At 51.5% G+C, this 22,794-nt stretch overlaps 1 protein-coding gene across 4 annotated transcripts in view; it reads left to right on the top strand.

Annotated features, from left to right (window-relative positions):
- LOC136578518 (DNA repair and recombination protein RAD54B-like) overlaps positions 1-22,794 on the top strand; it is a 69,349-nt gene that overhangs the window by 27,699 nt on the left and 18,856 nt on the right. For all 4 annotated transcript variants that reach the window (XM_066578641.1, XM_066578640.1, XM_066578642.1 and 1 more), the window contains 5 exons: positions 2,290-2,496; positions 13,984-14,256; positions 19,848-20,010; positions 20,136-20,361; positions 21,638-21,845. In XM_066578641.1, coding sequence (XP_066434738.1) covers positions 2,290-2,496; positions 13,984-14,256; positions 19,848-20,010; positions 20,136-20,361; positions 21,638-21,845 — 1,077 coding nt within the window. The remainder of the gene's footprint in view (positions 1-2,289; positions 2,497-13,983; positions 14,257-19,847; positions 20,011-20,135; positions 20,362-21,637; positions 21,846-22,794) is intronic.

Consider the following 22,794-nt stretch of genomic DNA (forward strand, 5'->3'; position numbering starts at 1 on the left):
CCCATTCAGAAGGGAGAAGACCGGACTGCGCAAGCGCGTCTAATCGGGAGATTAGACGCTGAAATTAGACGGCACCATGGCAACGGGGACGCTAGCAACGGAGCAGGTAAGTGAATAGCTTCTGTTTGGCTCATATTTAATGCACGATGTATATTACAAAGTGCATTAATATGGCCATACAGAAGTGTATAACCCCACTTGATTTCGCGGGACAACCCCTTTAAGGATAATCACTAGCAGATTCATGGGGGTCCATCGCCTGGGCTCCCTTGGCGACCAGTTGTTCCCTTGTGTCGGGGGGGGGGGGGGAGCAGGTTGATCCCTGCCAATCTGCTACTGATGAGATATCCCAAGGACAGATCATCCATAGCTAACAGTAGGCCAACCCCTCTAAAGTTGTCTAGGGTGGGAGGCAGATGTGTTTTTTGTCTTTTTTTTTTTTGTCAGTTTATGTAGATTTGAGCATCGATCACTTAATGTACCTGCTACTCAGTTTCAGCAAATGCTCTTCCTTGGCATAGTGAAAAGTCTTCCAGTATACCCTGTGCGTCCGCAGTAATCCCACTTGTATCGTGTATTCTGAACACCGTCACCCAGAATGCATTGTGCCGCACACAAGTCTCAGCATGTCTCTCTAAATAATCACGTTGGATAAAACCTGAGCAAATCTCTACACTAGACCTCAATGTCTCCTGGGTAAAGTTCGCCAAGTACTACATATTTGTCAATTGTTTCTATTTTGCCAGATGTTCTGAAGATCTTCTTGGAAAGGTTTCTTGGTAATTCAGTCGTTTTCTTAATCCACCAGCCAGGTGATGATCGGGCTGCCAGTACTGCTCCCAAATCTGTGACTGTAGGCTGCCTGTCCACGGGCGTTGCGGGAGCCACTAGCCGGGAGCAGGAGTCGGCAGACGGATCTCCGCTGTCAGCCTTATCTAATAGACTGACCACAGCATGCTGCGATTTGCCGGCCGTGAGTGGAGAATCGCAATGATTCTCCACTCGTGGACAGGGGAAAAGCAATGCTATGGAGAGCTTGAACTGCGTTCCCCGCGGAACGCAATTCAAACTCGCCCGTGGGACAGGCAGCCGTAGTGAAACTTTTCTTACATCATATGAAGATCAGCCTTCGTTGGAAGAATGAAAACCTTATGTGAGCTGCAAAAAGAAAAAAATATTTGGCTAGAGGAAGAATAAGATGACCACACGTGGTTTTGACACTATTTTTGGGGGGGCGGGAACAACTTTTATGCAAAATCAAAATGCTGCTATTTTCTACACTTGTTGCAAGACTGTCCAAACTGCCCCAGTCCGAGGCTTCATTCACACATGGTGGGTTTGGAGGTGTGCGGACGTGGCCTTAAAGGGGTATTCCCAAGATTGACTTTTCCACCTACTCACAGGAGAGGTAGTAAGAGTCTTATAGGGGTCTCACCGATAAGAGCCCCAAGAACGGTGTGCCCTTCCCTAAACCCCCTGGAATGAGGAGCAGGTTGAATGGAGAGCTGGTTGAGCATGCACGGTGCTGCTCCATTCACCTCCAGTAGGAGTGCCAGAGATGGCCAAACACTTGGAGTTAGTGGTTTCCATTAGCCCCACTAGAATTAACTGAGCGGCACTAGGCAGCTGTTCCATTTACCCTCCACCTCACTAAGGGGTATTTGAGTAAGAGTCGCCCCCCAAACTCGAGAGCTCAAGGAGCTCTGATTGGGTGTGCGGCCGCAGAGTCCGGGAACACAAGGGGAGTTTCAAAGCCGACTGTGCTTGTCCAATCATTCTATAGAATAGCCGATAATGATTACAATCGATTTGCAAATACTTGCGTCAATTCAAAATGTTCGTTTTTCCTTAAAAAAAAAAAATGTACAAAGATTTCTAGCATTCTGTTGTCAATTTGTCAATAATGGGGGAAAAAGATAATTTTTTAAAAAATTGGACAAGGCCAAAATATAACAATGTAAAAAAGTGAAGGGGTCTGAAGACTTTCCCGACTCTGTACCTTCTGTTGTCTATGGCCGGTACCCAAGACTTTACCTTCTTCTCTTGCCTCCCCCACTGGATAAGAAAACATTTCTGGAGGCGGCTGCATTGGGAGGCAGAATAGGTGCTATCCTTCAGCTAAAGCATCGAAAAGGAACAATGCACTGTTTTATACATTTTTAAGAAGTACTGTAGTTATGGGTCCAAAAAGGTGAATTTCTATCACCTTGCCGCAGTGTGTGTGAAGCCGCCCGCTCTACTGATGTTGTGACCATTCTCCATTGACGACTGAATCCATTATTTTCTTAGGGTCTGCAGCTCCTTTCCGTGTGGGAAGCCCGGTTACAGATCGGAGGAGTGAAGAGGAAGAGCCGAGCCATCCTGCAAAGTACTTCAGTGTAGTGTGGTGCAAAGCTTCAAAGAAGAAGCACAAGAAGTGGGAAGGAGATGCCGTTCTCATTGCAAAAGGAAGATCGGTGACCTTAAAGGACATGGAAGGCAAAGATATCGGAAAAGGTGAGTGAATACTGACTCACTCACAAGTCGTTTTCTGTTATTCTTGAAGCAGAAAAAAAGCGATTTCTATAGATACAAAGGGGAACAGCCCTCACTGACTGATTTGCCACTAATTCTCTAACTTCCCGATGTCGTACAAACCTGAAATTTTACACGACCATTCTTTAGGTCCCAAATAGGAAAAGTAAAGGGGTCACAACTCGATTATTCAATGCTACTCGCAAAAGTAAGTGCACCGCCATGTAATGTTACTTCCTGGTGTCATACAAGTGTGAAATTTGGCACAACAATCTAACTGACCTCTATGTGCATATACGAAAGAGAATCTCCCTTACCTCTATGTTAATATACTAAGGAGAATCTACCTCCCCTCTGTGTATATACTGAGGAGAATCTACCTCCCCTCTGTGCATATACGAAAGAGAATCTACCTCACCTCTATGTGTATATACTGAGGAGAATCTACTTCACCTCTATGTGTATATACTGAGGAGAATCTACTTCCCCTCTATGTGTATATACTGAGGAGAATCTACTTCCCCTCTATGTGTATATACTGAGGAGAATCTACTTCCCCTCTATGTGTATATACTGAGGAGAATCTACTTCCCCTCTATGTGTATATACTGAGGAGAATCTACTTCCCCTCTATGTGTATATACTGAGGAGAATCTACTTCCCCTCTATGTGTATATACTGAGGAGAATCTACTTCCCCTCTATGTGTATATACTGAGGAGAATCTACTTCCCCTCTATGTGTATATACTGAGGAGAATCTACTTCCCCTCTATGTGTATATACTGAGGAGAATCTACTTCCCCTCTGTGTGTTTTATACTGAGGAGAATCTACTTCCCCTCTATGCGTATATACGGAGGAGAATCTACTTCCCCTCCGTGCGTATATACCGAGGGGGATCTGCCTCCTCTCCGTGCGTATATACCGAGGGGGATCTGCCTCCCCTCCGTGCGTATATACCCAGGGGGATCTGCCTCCCCTCCGTGCGTATATACCCAGGGGGATCTGCCTCCCCTCCGTGCGTATATACCCAGGGGGATCTGCCTCCCCTCCGTGCGTATATACCCAGGGGGATCTGCCTCCCCTCCGTGCGTATATACCCAGGGGGATCTGCCTCCCCTCCGTGCGTATATACCCAGGGGGATCTGCCTCCCCTCCGTGCGTATATACCCAGGGGGATCTGCCTCCCCTCCGTGCGTATATACCCAGGGGGATCTGCCTCCCCTCCGTGCGTATATACCCAGGGGGATCTGCCTCCCCTCCGTGCGTATATACCCAGGGGGATCTGCCTCCCCTCCGTGCGTATATACCCAGGGGGATCTGCCTCCCCTCCGTGCGTATATACCCAGGGGGATCTGCCTCCCCTCCGTGCGTATATACCCAGGGGGATCTGCCTCCCCTCCGTGCGTATATACCCAGGGGGATCTGCCTCCCCTCCGTGCGTATATACCCAGGGGGATCTGCCTCCCCTCCGTGCGTATATACCCAGGGGGATCTGCCTCCCCTCCGTGCGTATATACCCAGGGGGATCTGCCTCCCCTCCGTGCGTATATACCCAGGGGGATCTGCCTCCCCTCCGTGCGTATATACCCAGGGGGATCTGCCTCCCCTCCGTGCGTATATACCCAGGGGGATCTGCCTCCCCTCCGTGCGTATATACCCAGGGGGATCTGCCTCCCCTCCGTGCGTATATACCCAGGGGGATCTGCCTCCCCTCCGTGCGTATATACCCAGGGGGATCTGTTTTACCCTCCGTGCGTATATACCCAGGGGGATCTGCCTCCCCTCCGTGCGTATATACCCAGGGGGATCTGCCTCCCCTCCGTGCGTATATACCCAGGGGGATCTGCCTCCCCTCCGTGCGTATATACCCAGGGGGATCTGCCTCCCCTCCGTGCGTATATACCCAGGGGGATCTGCCTCCCCTCCGTGCGTATATACCCAGGGGGATCTGCCTCCCCTCCGTGCGTATATACCCAGGGGGATCTGCCTCCCCTCCGTGCGTATATACCCAGGGGGATCTGCCTCCCCTCCGTGCGTATATACCCAGGGGGATCTGCCTCCCCTCCGTGCGTATATACCCAGGGGGATCTGCCTCCCCTCCGTGCGTATATACCCAGGGGGATCTGCCTCCCCTCCGTGCGTATATACCCAGGGGGATCTGCCTCCCCTCCGTGCGTATATACCCAGGGGGATCTGCCTCCCCTCCGTGCGTATATACCCAGGGGGATCTGCCTCCCCTCCGTGCGTATATACCCAGGGGGATCTGCCTCCCCTCCGTGCGTATATACCCAGGGGGATCTGCCTCCCCTCCGTGCGTATATACCCAGGGGGATCTGCCTCCCCTCCGTGCGTATATACCCAGGGGGATCTGCCTCCCCTCCGTGCGTATATACCCAGGGGGATCTGCCTCCCCTCCGTGCGTATATACCCAGGGGGATCTGCCTCCCCTCCGTGCGTATATACCCAGGGGGATCTGCCTCCCCTCCGTGCGTATATACCCAGGGGGATCTGCCTCCCCTCCGTGCGTATATACCCAGGGGGATCTGCCTCCCCTCCGTGCGTATATACCCAGGGGGATCTGCCTCCCCTCCGTGCGTATATACCCAGGGGGATCTGCCTCCCCTCCGTGCGTATATACCCAGGGGGATCTGCCTCCCCTCCGTGCGTATATACCCAGGGGGATCTGCCTCCCCTCCGTGCGTATATACCCAGGGGGATCTGCCTCCCCTCCGTGCGTATATACCCAGGGGGATCTGCCTCCCCTCCGTGCGTATATACCCAGGGGGATCTGCCTCCCCTCCGTGCGTATATACCCAGGGGGATCTGCCTCCCCTCCGTGCGTATATACCCAGGGGGATCTGCCTCCCCTCCGTGCGTATATACCCAGGGGGATCTGCCTCCCCTCCGTGCGTATATACCCAGGGGGATCTGCCTCCCCTCCGTGCGTATATACCCAGGGGGATCTGCCTCCCCTCCGTGCGTATATACCCAGGGGGATCTGCCTCCCCTCCGTGCGTATATACCCAGGGGGATCTGCCTCCCCTCCGTGCGTATATACCCAGGGGGATCTGCCTCCCCTCCGTGCGTATATACCCAGGGGGATCTGCCTCCCCTCCGTGCGTATATACCCAGGGGGATCTGCCTCCCCTCCGTGCGTATATACCCAGGGGGATCTGCCTCCCCTCCGTGCGTATATACCCAGGGGGATCTGCCTCCCCTCCGTGCGTATATACCCAGGGGGATCTGCCTCCCCTCCGTGCGTATATACCCAGGGGGATCTGCCTCCCCTCCGTGCGTATATACCCAGGGGGATCTGCCTCCCCTCCGTGCGTATATACCCAGGGGGATCTGCCTCCCCTCCGTGCGTATATACCCAGGGGGATCTGCCTCCCCTCCGTGCGTATATACCCAGGGGGATCTGCCTCCCCTCCGTGCGTATATACCCAGGGGGATCTGCCTCCCCTCCGTGCGTATATACCCAGGGGGATCTGCCTCCCCTCCGTGCGTATATACCCAGGGGGATCTGCCTCCCCTCCGTGCGTATATACCCAGGGGGATCTGCCTCCCCTCCGTGCGTATATACCCAGGGGGATCTGCCTCCCCTCCGTGCGTATATACCCAGGGGGATCTGCCTCCCCTCCGTGCGTATATACCCAGGGGGATCTGCCTCCCCTCCGTGCGTATATACCCAGGGGGATCTGCCTCCCCTCCGTGCGTATATACCCAGGGGGATCTGCCTCCCCTCCGTGCGTATATACCCAGGGGGATCTGCCTCCCCTCCGTGCGTATATACCCAGGGGGATCTGCCTCCCCTCCGTGCGTATATACCCAGGGGGATCTGCCTCCCCTCCGTGCGTATATACCCAGGGGGATCTGCCTCCCCTCCGTGCGTATATACCCAGGGGGATCTGCCTCCCCTCCGTGCGTATATACCCAGGGGGATCTGCCTCCCCTCCGTGCGTATATACCCAGGGGGATCTGCCTCCCCTCCGTGCGTATATACCCAGGGGGATCTGCCTCCCCTCCGTGCGTATATACCCAGGGGGATCTGCCTCCCCTCCGTGCGTATATACCCAGGGGGATCTGCCTCCCCTCCGTGCGTATATACCCAGGGGGATCTGCCTCCCCTCCGTGCGTATATACCCAGGGGGATCTGCCTCCCCTCCGTGCGTATATACCCAGGGGGATCTGCCTCCCCTCCGTGCGTATATACCCAGGGGGATCTGCCTCCCCTCCGTGCGTATATACCCAGGGGGATCTGCCTCCCCTCCGTGCGTATATACCCAGGGGGATCTGCCTCCCCTCCGTGCGTATATACCCAGGGGGATCTGCCTCCCCTCCGTGCGTATATACCCAGGGGGATCTGCCTCCCCTCCGTGCGTATATACCCAGGGGGATCTGCCTCCCCTCCGTGCGTATATACCCAGGGGGATCTGCCTCCCCTCCGTGCGTATATACCCAGGGGGATCTGCCTCCCCTCCGTGCGTATATACCCAGGGGGATCTGCCTCCCCTCCGTGCGTATATACCCAGGGGGATCTGCCTCCCCTCCGTGCGTATATACCCAGGGGGATCTGCCTCCCCTCCGTGCGTATATACCCAGGGGGATCTGCCTCCCCTCCGTGCGTATATACCCAGGGGGATCTGCCTCCCCTCCGTGCGTATATACCCAGGGGGATCTGCCTCCCCTCCGTGCGTATATACCCAGGGGGATCTGCCTCCCCTCCGTGCGTATATACCCAGGGGGATCTGCCTCCCCTCCGTGCGTATATACCCAGGGGGATCTGCCTCCCCTCCGTGCGTATATACCCAGGGGGATCTGCCTCCCCTCCGTGCGTATATACCCAGGGGGATCTGCCTCCCCTCCGTGCGTATATACCCAGGGGGATCTGCCTCCCCTCCGTGCGTATATACCCAGGGGGATCTGCCTCCCCTCCGTGCGTATATACCCAGGGGGATCTGCCTCCCCTCCGTGCGTATATACCCAGGGGGATCTGCCTCCCCTCCGTGCGTATATACCCAGGGGGATCTGCCTCCCCTCCGTGCGTATATACCCAGGGGGATCTGCCTCCCCTCCGTGCGTATATACCCAGGGGGATCTGCCTCCCCTCCGTGCGTATATACCCAGGGGGATCTGCCTCCCCTCCGTGCGTATATACCCAGGGGGATCTGCCTCCCCTCCGTGCGTATATACCCAGGGGGATCTGCCTCCCCTCCGTGCGTATATACCCAGGGGGATCTGCCTCCCCTCCGTGCGTATATACCCAGGGGGATCTGCCTCCCCTCCGTGCGTATATACCCAGGGGGATCTGCCTCCCCTCCGTGCGTATATACCCAGGGGGATCTGCCTCCCCTCCGTGCGTATATACCCAGGGGGATCTGCCTCCCCTCCGTGCGTATATACCCAGGGGGATCTGCCTCCCCTCCGTGCGTATATACCCAGGGGGATCTGCCTCCCCTCCGTGCGTATATACCCAGGGGGATCTGCCTCCCCTCCGTGCGTATATACCCAGGGGGATCTGCCTCCCCTCCGTGCGTATATACCCAGGGGGATCTGCCTCCCCTCCGTGCGTATATACCCAGGGGGATCTGCCTCCCCTCCGTGCGTATATACCCAGGGGGATCTGCCTCCCCTCCGTGCGTATATACCCAGGGGGATCTGCCTCCCCCTCCGTGCGTATATACCCAGGGGGATCTGCCTCCCCTCCGTGCGTATATACCCAGGGGGATCTGCCTCCCCTCCGTGCGTATATACCCAGGGGGATCTGCCTCCCCTCCGTGCGTATATACCCAGGGGGATCTGCCTCCCCTCCGTGCGTATATACCCAGGGGGATCTGCCTCCCCTCCGTGCGTATATACCCAGGGGGATCTGCCTCCCCTCCGTGCGTATATACCCAGGGGGATCTGCCTCCCCTCCGTGCGTATATACCCAGGGGGATCTGCCTCCCCTCCGTGCGTATATACCCAGGGGGATCTGCCTCCCCTCCGTGCGTATATACCCAGGGGGATCTGCCTCCCCTCCGTGCGTATATACCCAGGGGGATCTGCCTCCCCTCCGTGCGTATATACCCAGGGGGATCTGCCTCCCCTCCGTGCGTATATACCCAGGGGGATCTGCCTCCCCTCCGTGCGTATATACCCAGGGGGATCTGCCTCCCCTCCGTGCGTATATACCCAGGGGGATCTGCCTCCCCTCCGTGCGTATATACCCAGGGGGATCTGCCTCCCCTCCGTGCGTATATACCCAGGGGGATCTGCCTCCCCTCCGTGCGTATATACCCAGGGGGATCTGCCTCCCCTCCGTGCGTATATACCCAGGGGGATCTGCCTCCCCTCCGTGCGTATATACCCAGGGGGATCTGCCTCCCCTCCGTGCGTATATACCCAGGGGGATCTGCCTCCCCTCCGTGCGTATATACCCAGGGGGATCTGCCTCCCCTCCGTGCGTATATACCCAGGGGATCTGCCTCCCCTCCGTGCGTATATACCCAGGGGGATCTGCCTCCCCTCCGTGCGTATATACCCAGGGGGATCTGCCTCCCCTCCGTGCGTATATACCCAGGGGGATCTGCCTCCCCTCCGTGCGTATATACCCAGGGGGATCTGCCTCCCCTCCGTGCGTATATACCCAGGGGATCTGCCTCCCCTCCGTGCGTATATACCCAGGGGATCTGCCTCCCCTCCGTGCGTATATACCCAGGGGGATCTGCCTCCCCTCCGTGCGTATATACCCAGGGGGATCTGCCTCCCCTCCGTGCGTATATACCCAGGGGGATCTGCCTCCCCTCCGTGCGTATATACCCAGGGGGATCTGCCTCCCCTCCGTGCGTATATACCCAGGGGGATCTGCCTCCCCTCCGTGCGTATATACCCAGGGGGATCTGCCTCCCCTCCGTGCGTATATACCCAGGGGGATCTGCCTCCCCTCCGTGCGTATATACCCAGGGGGATCTGCCTCCCCTCCGTGCGTATATACCCAGGGGGATCTGCCTCCCCTCCGTGCGTATATACCCAGGGGGATCTGCCTCCCCTCAGTGCGTATATACCCAGGGGGATCTGCCTCCCCTCAGTGCGTATATACCCAGGGGGATCTGCCTCCCCTCCGTGCGTATATACCCAGGGGGATCTGCCTACCCTCCGTGCGTATATACCCAGGGGGATCTGCCTCCCTTCAGTGCGTATATACCCAGGGGGATCTGCCTCCCCTCAGTGCGTATATACCCAGGGGGATCTGCCTCCCCTCCGTGCGTATATACCCAGGGGGATCTGCCTCCCCTCCGTGCGTATATACCCAGGGGGATCTGCCTCCCCTCCGTGCGTATATACCCAGGGGGATCTGCCTCCCCTCCGTGCGTATATACCCAGGGGGATCTGCCTCCCCTCCGTGCGTATATACCCAGGGGGATCTGCCTCCCCTCCGTGCGTATATACCCAGGGGGATCTGCCTCCCCTCCGTGCGTATATACCCAGGGGGATCTGCCTCCCCTCCGTGCGTATATACCCAGGGGGATCTGCCTCCCCTCCGTGCGTATATACCCAGGGGGATCTGCCTCCCCTCCGTGCGTATATACCCAGGGGGATCTGCCTCCCCTCCGTGCGTATATACCCAGGGGGATCTGCCTCCCCTCCGTGCGTATATACCCAGGGGGATCTGCCTCCCCTCCGTGCGTATATACCCAGGGGGATCTGCCTCCCCTCCGTGCGTATATACCCAGGGGGATCTGCCTCCCCTCCGTGCGTATATACCCAGGGGGATCTGCCTCCCCTCCGTGCGTATATACCCAGGGGGATCTGCCTCCCCTCCGTGCGTATATACCCAGGGGGATCTGCCTCCCCTCCGTGCGTATATACCCAGGGGGATCTGCCTCCCCTCCGTGCGTATATACCCAGGGGGATCTGCCTCCCCTCCGTGCGTATATACCCAGGGGGATCTGCCTCCCCTCCGTGCGTATATACCCAGGGGGATCTGCCTCCCCTCCGTGCGTATATACCCAGGGGGATCTGCCTCCCCTCCGTGCGTATATACCCAGGGGGATCTGCCTCCCCTCCGTGCGTATATACCCAGGGGGATCTGCCTCCCCTCCGTGCGTATATACCCAGGGGGATCTGCCTCCCCTCCGTGCGTATATACCCAGGGGGATCTGCCTCCCCTCCGTGCGTATATACCCAGGGGGATCTGCCTCCCCTCCGTGCGTATATACCCAGGGGGATCTGCCTCCCCTCCGTGCGTATATACCCAGGGGGATCTGCCTCCCCTCCGTGCGTATATACCCAGGGGGATCTGCCTCCCCTCCGTGCGTATATACCCAGGGGGATCTGCCTCCCCTCCGTGCGTATATACCCAGGGGGATCTGCCTCCCCTCCGTGCGTATATACCCAGGGGGATCTGCCTCCCCTCCGTGCGTATATACCCAGGGGGATCTGCCTCCCCTCCGTGCGTATATACCCAGGGGGATCTGCCTCCCCTCCGTGCGTATATACCCAGGGGGATCTGCCTCCCCTCAGTGCGTATATACCCAGGGGGATCTGCCTCCCCTCAGTGCGTATATACCCAGGGGGATCTGCCTCCCTTCAGTGCGTATATACCCAGGGGGATCTGCCTCCCCTCCGTGCGTATATACCCAGGGGGATCTGCCTCCCCTCCGTGCGTATATACCCAGGGGGATCTGCCTCCCCTCCGTGCGTATATACCCAGGGGGATCTGCCTCCCCTCAGTGCGTATATACCCAGGGGGATCTGCCTCCCCTCCGTGCGTATATACCCAGGGGGATCTGCCTCCCCTCAGTGCGTATATACCCAGGGGGATCTGCCTCCCTTCAGTGCGTATATACCCAGGGGGATCTGCCTCCCCTCAGTGCGTATATACCCAGGGGGATCTGCCTCCCTTCAGTGCGTATATACCCAGGGGGATCTGCCTCCCCTCCGTGCGTATATACCCAGGGGGATCTGCCTCCCCTCCGTGCGTATATACCCAGGGGGATCTGCCTCCCCTCCGTGCGTATATACCCAGGGGGATCTGCCTCCCCTCCGTGCGTATATACCCAGGGGGATCTGCCTCCCCTCAGTGCGTATATACCCAGGGGGATCTGCCTCCCCTCCGTGCGTATATACTTAGGAGAATATAACGCTCCTCTGTGTTTACACTTTGTAACCTCCAGTCTGAGGTTAAATTTGAATAAAACGTGTCGTTACCTCTAAGTGTAAAAAGTGATGAGAGTGGGAGGGGTGGCACATTCTGCAGAGGGGCATCAGTACATGCAGTCTGAGGAGAATCTTGCACTCCTCTGTATATACATATTTTATCCCTCGGTTCCTCTGAAGTAATCATGACTTCGTAAAATTTTCCATGCGAACAACAGATAAACACCTGTTCCAGATTAACTCTGGTGAAGCCGGGTACTTCAGCTAGTAGCATATATGAGCATGTTCTGAGGCTGCAGTGCTGAGAAATTCTGATGACCGCAAGTCCTTCTGACTTTTCTCAGGCACAGTGGGGCCTATTCACTAAAACCAGCATTTTATACGCCAGTAAGTAAACTTTGCTCCAGGCTAATTCCAGCGAACTCATTAAGAGGTTTGCGTGTTCAGTAATACATTATTAGTTGCATCGGGCGGCATCTCCGTGTGCCAGATAGAATCCTATGCAGCTCCCAGCTAGTGTAGGTTTCTGCTATAATGTGCGCCATTGTTCTCGTCAATGCACATCATTAAATACATCGATGGCCGCGTTTGTAACTGGAATGTTTAGCTGATGACTATTCACTGTAGTGTAATGCCTCATTTACACGGGACGACAGTCGTCTAAACGTCTGCACGAGCGCCGATGTCACCGCTAAGGTTGTTGGCGCTTGTGCAGAGCGTTTAGACAGGCAGAGATCACCGCTGGATCGCGGGCCTCTCATTCTGTATGAAGCGCTGATCAGGGAGCGTTTACACGCAGCGGGAATCCCGCGATCCTGCAATGGGTTTTTATGTTGACTGAAACTCCTTGATAACGAGACGTGAATGAACAGTGAATGATTTTTTTTTTGCATTTGCACAGGATGATTGTCGCTCAGTGTCATTCGTGTGAACGAATTTTGAGCAATAATCGTCCCGTGTAAATGGCTCTTAACCCCTTAGTGACCAAGTTTTTTTTTCCCCCCGGTTTCGCTTCCCCCCCCCTCCCTTCAAAAAAAATCATGACTCCTTTATCCATCGAGATCGCTGTATGGGGCTTGTTTTTTGTTGGACGAGTTGTATTTTTCAATGGTAGTATATATAATGTACTGAAAAACGTAAAAAAAAATTCCAAGTGGAGAGAAATGGGAAAAAAATGAAATTCCGCCATCTTTCAGTGCGTCTTGTTTCTACTACTGAACTACTTGTATTTTATCGTATTTTTTTTAAAGATGATTTTTAAAAAAAAATTCTTTTCTACCGCCATCTTCTGTATCCAATAACTTCTTTATTTCTCTGTCGACCTAGTTGTGCGGGGGCTCATTTCTTGCGGGACGTCCTGTAGTTTGTGTTGGTACCATTTTGGAATACATATGACTTTTTGACCACTTTTTATTAAATTTTTTTCTGGGAGACAGGGTGTCCAAAAAAAAGCGCATTTCTGGCGTTCCTTGTTTTATTTTTTCTGAGGACGTTCACAGTGCGGGGTAAATAATGCGTTACTTTGTTCGGACTTTCACGGGTGCCACAATGTATAAGAAATATGTATTTTGTTGTATTATTTAGATTATTTAATAAGAAATATGGCAGAGGGGGGGGGGGTTAAAACTTTTTTTTTAATAGTAAAGTTTATTGATCTTATTTTCTCCTTTTTTTTTTTTTTTTTTTTTAAATTTAATTCCCCACAGGGGAAAACAACTTGTGATGCTTTTGATCGCTCCTGCAATATGATAATGCCATTGCATGACATCCTACTGCGATAGGGCAGGCAGTCTCTCAAGCCACCCCACTGGGACGGTTTGATATGCATTCTGCCATGATGGCCCTGGGGCCTTTCAGAAGGGCCCGGGTGCCATGACACTCGCACGGTTCCCTGCAACCTCGTCACGGGGGGGCTGTTGGGGCCCCCAAACATCATTCAGGGCATTTAAAGGCTTAACGGCTCTGATGAGTTGCATGGCTTATCGAAGCTGTTGCCGGCGGATGTCGGCTGTAATAAGCAGCTGGCGCCCGCAATGTACGGAGAGAGATCACCGCGTGATCTCCCTTCATACATGTCCTGCTGCTACAGGACGTAAAAACACGATAGGACCTGCTGCGTTTTTTTCACGCACACACAACACGCTCATGAGGATGATCCCATTTAAATCAATGGGTTCCATTATCTGTGTTGTGTGCGCTAATATGGTCATGCCAAGCCACCCTTACGCCATGTCTTCGGTGATAGACCACTCACTACGGCCACTTTATTCAGTATAGTGGGCACAGTGGTTTCTACCTGTATGAATATAGAGGTTTTCTTCCCAGGGTCCGGGTACAAGCTGAAGGATCTGGAGGGTTTGGAAGAAGGCCACACATTGATGATTGGTGGGAAGGAGATTGAGGTGATGGGCACCGTGTCAGCAGAAGATTACACCAGCGGCAGATGCTTCCACGCAGCAGTGATGGCCTCCACCCAGATACCTACGGATCACGTCCCACTGAAACCCTTCACCAACCCAGCGAAAGACAGAAGCAAGGAAAGCGGCTCATCAAGAGAGATCCAGAACTGCCGACCCCGACACGATCCCAGCGCACCAAGTATGCCAAGCTAAATGTTCCCAATGTCTGCTGACTCTTTATTTTAATATCATGCGCACATACATACATACATACATACATACATACATACATACATACATACACATACATACATACACATACATACATACACATACATACATACACATACATACATACACATACATACACACACATACATACACACACATACATACATACATACACATACATACATACACATACATACATACACATACATACACATACATACACATACATACATACATACACAAGATATAGACGTAAGTTTGGAAATAGATTGCTTACATCAGGATTTGTTCCATCGGGAGAGACAAGTACACAACTTTTTGCAACAGGCTGAAACTTCTGATAACCAGACTCAGGCATTGTTCTAGTCCTGCAGCTCTCCTGAAGTGCGGACATAGCAGTGGTCTGGATACGGTTTATGTACTGTACATAACAAATGTTTCAATTCAAGTATGAGAGAGCATCACAAAGGAATACTCATTTTTTTTTATACATAAATCCTGAAATCCCATTTTCATACTGACCTATGCTTGGGCAATGGGAATAGGCTGTGTTGTCCCATGTGTAAGTGCACGGGGAGATGCAACCGCTTTTCTCTGTTGCAATGGCAGATCCTGGATGTTTATACAGGCCGTGCTCACTAAAGCATCTAATAAGTTTTTCAAAGAACGAGGTCTCAAAACCCATTGCCATGGCAGCCGGAGGGGAACAACGACCTCCTCTGCTCCCTCCTCTTCTGCACCTTTTTATCAGCTAATTTATGATGTGGTGTAAGATAGATGATAAAAAGTGCAGGAGAGAAGAAATAAGACCCCGCTCACACGTGCGCTCCTAAAAATGCTGCGTTTTCAGTTGGTAGCGCCCGCCAGTATACACCGGGGTCGGAGCGGAAGCGCTGCTCTAATTACATGCGCAGCTCTCAATAAAATCAATGGGAGCAGCGCTTGTAATTACAGACGCAGCTTCCATTAATTTCATTGAGAGGAACGTCTGGAACTACAAGCCGCCAGTTACTGCACAGGGCTCTGAACAGCGTATCCGCTCCGCCCCCGATGTATATCGACGGGCGCTACCTGGAAAACCTCTCAATGGCCACAATGAGTTATGCCACTAAGCGGTTAAAATGCACTTAAGAAACCTCAGTTATACATCAACTGCATGTACTGGAGACATAAATGAAACCTCAACAATAAAAAAAAGTTACATTTTTGGGAGGATTGTTCTGATTTTAATAAGTTTACATTGTTTTTTTTTTTTAACTCGTTTTATTGACCAATGAACATCCAGTACATGAATGGATAACTTTGCATCGTAAACCCCACAAGATTAAGGGAAAGATACACAAGTACATCGCTCACAGCACATATATAAATACACTGTGTTCGTTCAATTGTCTCCGGTGTCAGTAGAGTTCAGTAGTCGGCGCCCACATCAGTGGGCAGACCTAGACACCGCTCCATTCTGTAAACTTTGGGACAGACCCCGTGTGAAGGTTGTACCTGTCCAACCACACCATACCAAACTTCTCCGGACACTTTCTGTTTTTATAGACTATATTTTCATACAGCAGGGTGAAATTAAGCATATTCTGCCACATTGACAGCGATGGGGGTCGTCTGTCCATCCAACGTAAAGCTATCCCTGCGGGCCAGAAACAATACCTTAGTAAGAAATCCCCGATCATGGAATTGCCAGTGCTCCACATCCAAAATACCCAGCAAACCTATGGCCGGGTCAAATGGAACCGGTATTCCCGTTAGCTGGCCTAAGAATTCCTTGTCCTCCACCCAGTATGCGTAGATGTCTGGGCAGCGCCCTATTAAATTATTAAAACTTGTGCCAGGTGCCAGGCAGCCGTGGCATTGGTTGGTAGATACCCTATTCATTTTATAGAGCCTAGATAGCACTGATGAAGTATATGCAATTGCGTTAATTTATTATTTGCAGCTGGTGATACCATGGTATATGAAGACATTATGGCATCCCAGTTCTCACCGGTGAGGGAAGAGATGAGCTCTCTCCATCACAGTCATTGGCATATTAGACATTTTGGAGTGCAGTAGATGGGTATACAACACCGACCTCAGACTCCTGGGGCCTTGAGTGTGCATTATGCCTATCAGGGGGTATAGAGAGGAAGGTTGCCTGGGTTCTGGGAATTGTCGCAAGAACGGGTCGGAGTTGCAAGAATCTATAAAAGCCAGTCCTGGTAAAGTTGCTGCAACTTTTCAAAGGAGGTTAATACCCCATAAATATATAGATGCTCCAATGTGGTAATTCCCAGATATAGATCCTGAGATATTTAAACTGAGGAGTGACCTGAGGATTGCAGAATACTTCTCCCATCCGGCAACCCTCGAGTCTCAGGGGCATAAAGGTGGACTTATGACAATTAATGTGTGGGCCTGAAAATCTCCCCAAACCATCTATCAGAGAAATAGCCAGTGGTAAAGTGTACCTAGGTTGTGACGTGTATATAGTATTATATCGTGCGTACAAACCTGTCCTATCCTCTCTAGATCCGATTTCAACACCATTGCGTGATACATGTTGCCGAATCGTTAGAGCCAAAGGCTCTATGGCAATAGCAAACAGGAGAGGGAAGATCTCTGAACAAATTATTAAACAGCATGTATGCAAGTACTTGGATGAGAATGGAGTAATTTAACCAGAGCTAGCATGGGTTTGTAACAAACAAGTCATGCCAGGCTAATCTAATTTCCTTCTATGACAGAATCACCGACTGGGTTGATCAGGAAGATGTGGTATCTATAGTTGATCTTGACTTTAGTAAAGCATTCAACAAAGTATCTCATACCATACTTATTGAAAAGATTACCGAATATGGGATTGACAAGGCAACTGTTAGGTGGATTCACCACTGGCTGAGAGATCGTACTCAGAGTGGTCATAAATGGCTGCAAAGTCCTACATCTGGGCAAAAAAAATGAAGAAAGCATATGCAGAATGGGAGGAATTGGGCCAAGCAGCAGCACATGTGAAAAAGACTTGGGTATGCTAATAGATCATAGACTGAACATGAGTGAACAATGTGATGCAACAGCAAAAAAAGCAAACACAATTCTGGGATGTATTAAGAGAAGCATAGAGTCTAGATCACGTGAGGTCATTATCCCCCTCTACTCCTCCTTAGTTAGACCTCATCTGGAGTACTGTGTCCAGTTCTGGGCACCCCACTTTAAAAACCACATAGACAAACTGCAGCAAGTTCAGAGAAGAGTTACCAAGATGGTGAGCGGTCTGCAAATCATGTCCTATGAGGAACGGTTAAAGGATCTGGGAATGTTTAGCTTGCAGAAGAGGGCTGAGAGGAGACTTAATAGCGGTCTACAAATATCTGAAGGGCTGTCACAGTGCAGAGGGATCAGCCATATTCTCATCTGCACAAGGAAAGACTAGAAGCAATGGGATGAAACTGAAAGGGAGGAGACACAGATTAGATATTAGATAGTGAGGGTGATCAGTGAGTGGAACAGGTTGCCATGGGAGGTCGTGAGTATCTGTCTGGGATGATTTAGTAATTCTGCACTGAGCAGGGGGTTGGACCCGATGACCCTGGAGGCCACTTCCTACTCTACCATTCTATGATTCTATGAGGGGGGAAAAGCAGACTGCCCTGTCGGGTGCCACTATGCAGGGAGAAGAAGGTGGAAGTCAGGCCATTCAACACTACCATGACTACCGGAGAGCTATACAGAATAGAGATCCACTTAACAAATGAGTCCCCAAATCCAAATTTCCAGAGTACCTCTATTAAATATGGCAACTCAACAGAATCGAGCGTCTTAAGGATCTTTATAGTCAGTGTTTATTAGAGAGATGGGCTTATACGAGCCACAGTCCTAAAATGAGCACTATACCAGCCTCTGACGTCGATTCCGGGAGATGGCCCATCTCAAACATAAATTTATATAAAGAAAGCAAATGTGGCACGATTCCTTCTTTATATTGTAGGTAGACCTCCAACGGCAGACCGTCCAGTCCAGGGGTCTTGTCCTTAGCCATATCCTTCATTGCCTCCTTAATGTCTTCCATCGTAATACGGGAGTCTAATAGGGATTTATGAGTGTCTTGTAGCTCAGGAAATACTATGTCTGCTAAGTAAAAGCCCATTTGGAGACAACTATTATCGCTCAAAAGCCGTCTTTCGAGTGATAGACATATTTACACACAATGATTATCTTTCAGTTTTCTGCCCAACGATGGTCTTCAGTTCGGCTTGAAAACAGTCGTTCAGCAGAACAGCTGATAAGCAGGACAGCACGCTGTGTTCTCCCTGGGTAGAGCTGATTGCATTGTATCAGCTGTTCTCTGCTGTCAGCCCCGCCGACAGAACAAAAGGAATGTAATCCGGGAACAGCGGGTGAAAAGAGATTCCTTTGGGCCTTCTCCCTCAAATAATCGCTGCCCATCTGCAAGCATCTGTTTCTTTTAGCGTCAGAGGGATCGGCAATCCATTCTCTCTCCAGTGATTGACGCTGTTCTGCCAAGAGTTCTCCCTCTCGCGCCACAGCCTTTTGTAATAAGAGATTGAGGATCTAAAGCGGCCTCTGTGCCTCATAATATATTTGGATCTGGTCCGGTATACGATCATTTGGGCTAAGCAGTGAGAGCCAGAACAGATGTATCTGCCATCTCCTAGGGACAACTAGACCAGGGTTTCTCAGAATCATTCGAATTGGCAAATGACCCTATACTCCTCTAGGAAGGAATTCTGTGGAGTCAATTTTTGGGAATAAGGAAGCGGGATCTGAATATATAGTCAATACGACTAAGGACATGATTGTGGGCAGCATGGCAAGAGCATTCTTGCAGTCGGGGGTGGAATACACGCCATAGGTCCTGCCAGGGGCGTAACTAAAGGCTCAGGGGCCCTGATGCAAAAGGTGAGCTGCCCCAACCCCTATCAGTATCTGTACCCGTACCCATACCTAAACCATGCTGCACAGAGACATCACTTGAAGCTCCCGGGCCCCAATGCAAAACCTGTAACAGGGCCCCCAACTATAATGCTTTATTTATAGTATTGGGCTCCTTATATGGAGAAGAGAGGCCTTATGGGCCCCCTAAGGCTCCTGGGCCCGGGTGCAACCGCATCCCCTATAGTTATGCCCCCTGAGTCCAGCTATCCTGTCACTGAGATTATTGAGGCTAAATTGTTCCAATTTTAATAAAAAGTTGAAAAGCTAATATTTTGACCCCCTTTTTGTATTGACTTTTGGGTTACTTCCTTCGGGTTTTCTCCAGTCTTATATATACACCGTTATGTGATTGTCCTAAAGTTTCCTTCCTCTGACAAGTAAGCTTTATGTTTTCTACAAGTATACAAGGTATAGCAGAGGTCTCAGTGTAATTCTCATCCGAGCTCCCACAATGCACTGCACTCGCACTCTGGTAATTCGAAAGCAACGAATTTAACTTTTTGAATGGGGATGGAAACAAAGTATCTATAAAGCTACATATGAACATTGTATATAGAATGTAACTTCCGTGTCGTAAACTGGTATTTCCTCCTAGTGATTTGTTTTCTCTTCCTGAAGACTCCATAGTAATGCCAAGACCATCGAAGTATCACCAACAAGTGTTCAATAAGTGCGGCTATCCCGTTGTCGATGTGGTGGTGGATCCATATGTGGTGGTCCACCTACGACCCCATCAAAAGGAAGGGATTCTGTTCCTTTACGAATGTGTAATGGGCATGAGGTAAGAGATGAGGGTCCCGAACATGAGACCCCATAGATTTACGGCAGCATTCCCTCGTAAGATGTATGTAAATGGGCTTCCTAAACTGGACAGCACCTTTTAATTATCGCGTTTCCTTCACACAGGGTCAGCGGGCAGTTTGGAGCTATTCTCGCTGATGAGATGGGCTTAGGCAAAACTCTTCAATGCATCTCTTTGATCTGGACTCTTCTTCGCCAGGGTCCGTACGGAGGGAAGCCTGTCTTGAAGAAAGCTCTGATTGTTACCCCAGGGAGCCTGGTTAAGAACTGGAGGAAGGAATTTCAGAAGTGGCTGGGAACCGAGAGAATGAGAGTATTTGCAGTTGATCAGGTGATGATCATCCCTGTAATAATGGCCTCTCTGTAGGATTTCGATCAGTCTATGTAAATCCGTACGGGTGGTTTCACACCTACGCTTGGGGTCCGTTTTCCTGCTTCTTTCGGGAAGCGGGAAAGGAGCATCCCTATGTCCAAACGGCTCAGTTTTAGGACAGAACCGAAGAGCGCCGAACGCCTGGTTTCCACTCAGGCGTCCGCTTATTTACGGAAGAAAAAAACACTTCATGCTTTTTCTAACCGCGTATTGAGACAAATCTGCAATGGACCTCCGACTGGAGGATCCAACGCAGATGTTTAACCGGCCTCATTAACCCAAAGCTGACCATGTTGCCGCTGACACGACTTGCGCGAAATACATGCGCAAAAAAAAAATCGCAGCATGTTCTATCTTGGCGCCTGTTATGCTTAAAGATAGTACATGGCTGCATGCTGTGCACATATACCTTGCAGCCCGCACGCTGCCAGATATGTTTGCCGTGAGCCCGGCCTTAAGATATTCCCAAAATAACTAATTTTGTAAGGTTCAGCATAGTGGTCAGAAGAAGTTCCGCGGCGTTCAAAACGCTTCCATCGATTTCGATGGAGCCTCTCAGACACGCTCGAGCGTTTTCCAGCCCCACGATTTTCAAGCGCTGTCTGCTCCATTTTCTGCATTTAGCGCACCTCATCAGTGATTGCATGCTCTCAAAGTTGCTGTCAGAGGCCTCCAAACAGGAAAGTAAAGTCGCGGAACTTTGCTGAGTTATCTGTGAGGCTGGCCTTAGAAATAAAACCGTAGAAGGTAAAACAAAAAAATTCTCTCTGCACCTGAATGCATGTACACAGTACCATCCGGACATTGGTCGCACCTGTACTGTATGTACCCAGTGGTGCCATGGGCAGGGGCTCTGAGCTTTGGGGAGGGATGGTAGCTTCTCCTTGACACTTTTTGTGTGACGTATTTAGTAGTGATGAGCAAGCATTGCCCTTAGCGAGTACCTGCCCGCTCAAGAGAAAAGGTTTGGGTGCCGGCGGCGGGCAAGGAGCTGCAGGGAAGAGCGGGGAGGAACGGAGGGGTGATCTCTCTCTCCCTCTCTCCCCCCTGCTGACTGCCGCAACTCACCACTCCCCGCGCCGGCACCCGAACCTTTTCTCTCGAGCGGGCAGGTACTCGCTAAGGGCAATGCTCGCTCGAGCAATTGCCCTTAGCGAGTATGCTCGCTCATCTCTAGTATTTAGGCTTTTTATGATCATAGTAGCAATGAAGCTTTTTGTGTCTTTCTCTCCAGGATCACAAAGTGGAAGAATTCCTTGTTTCTCCCTTGTACTTGGTGCTCATCATCAGCTACGAGATGTTACTACGCTCTTTAGAGCCGTTGCAGAATCTGAGCTTTGACCTCATCATCTGCGACGAGGGCCATCGTCTAAAGAACAGCTCCATAAAAACCACTTCAGCGCTCAGCAGTTTGTCTTGCAGCAGAAGAATCATCTTGTCTGGTAGCTTTTCTCTATTTGTTGCAAGCCTTTCTGTTAACGCGTTTCGCCTTAGCGGCTCCCTATGTGTCAGAGAATTACATCACGATTAGCAATTTTCATATACAGTATGTATGTTTTATTATAGTTGCTTACAGGGCAATTCTTATGATAGAGCAGGACAGTCAAGCAGGTCAGGTTCGCCTTGGCTTACTTGTACATAGCCCTTTGAGTTTTACGACAGCCCGGGTCTGAAGACTGATGAGGAGGTTTAGCGCAGTGCGGTGGGCAAGTTGTGGTTGCGGACAGTGACACCAGGATACAGATCAGATGGGGCTTTATTGTTGGCAGCCAGAATGCAGGAAAATATAGCCGTTTATATTCAGGCACGTACAGAAAATAAAACCCCGTTGCCCAGCACTAAATAAATAATTGTCAACCTGACTGTACCGGTGGCTTTCCACCAACCACCTGTCAAACCTTCAATACCATATTCTCAATACCTTATGTGGTAGCTTCTTTTCCTGAGAGGAAGGGGAGTTCTGGCTTTCAGCCCCCCAGTGCTCTGAGTGCCCCAACCTATAGCTCCATGAGGAGCCGATTCCTCACAGCTGCACCGGAAAACCCTGTACTAAGCCAAGTAAGGGAGCAACGGTTTCCACTGCCAACCTACCCGTTGTTCCACAACAATCCAGTCCAGAGCAGACTATGCTCCGCTAGGGAAACCATACTTCCTGGATTCTTTGTATCTTATCCAGCTTTTAGATATTAGAAAAATCTTTCTGCCAGTGAGGGTGATCAATGAGTGGAACAGGTTACCATGGGAGGTGGTGAGTTCTCCTACAATGGAAGTGTTCAAACAAAGGCTGGACAAATATCTGTCTGGGATGATTTAGTGAATCCTGCACTGAGCAGGTTGGACCCGATGACTCTGGAGGTCCCTTCCAACTCTACCAGTCTGTGATTTTCCTGG

Source organism: Eleutherodactylus coqui, chromosome 9 (assembly GCF_035609145.1).
Source record: "Eleutherodactylus coqui strain aEleCoq1 chromosome 9, aEleCoq1.hap1, whole genome shotgun sequence".
In the NCBI taxonomy this organism is placed as follows: Eukaryota; Metazoa; Chordata; class Amphibia; order Anura; family Eleutherodactylidae; genus Eleutherodactylus; species Eleutherodactylus coqui.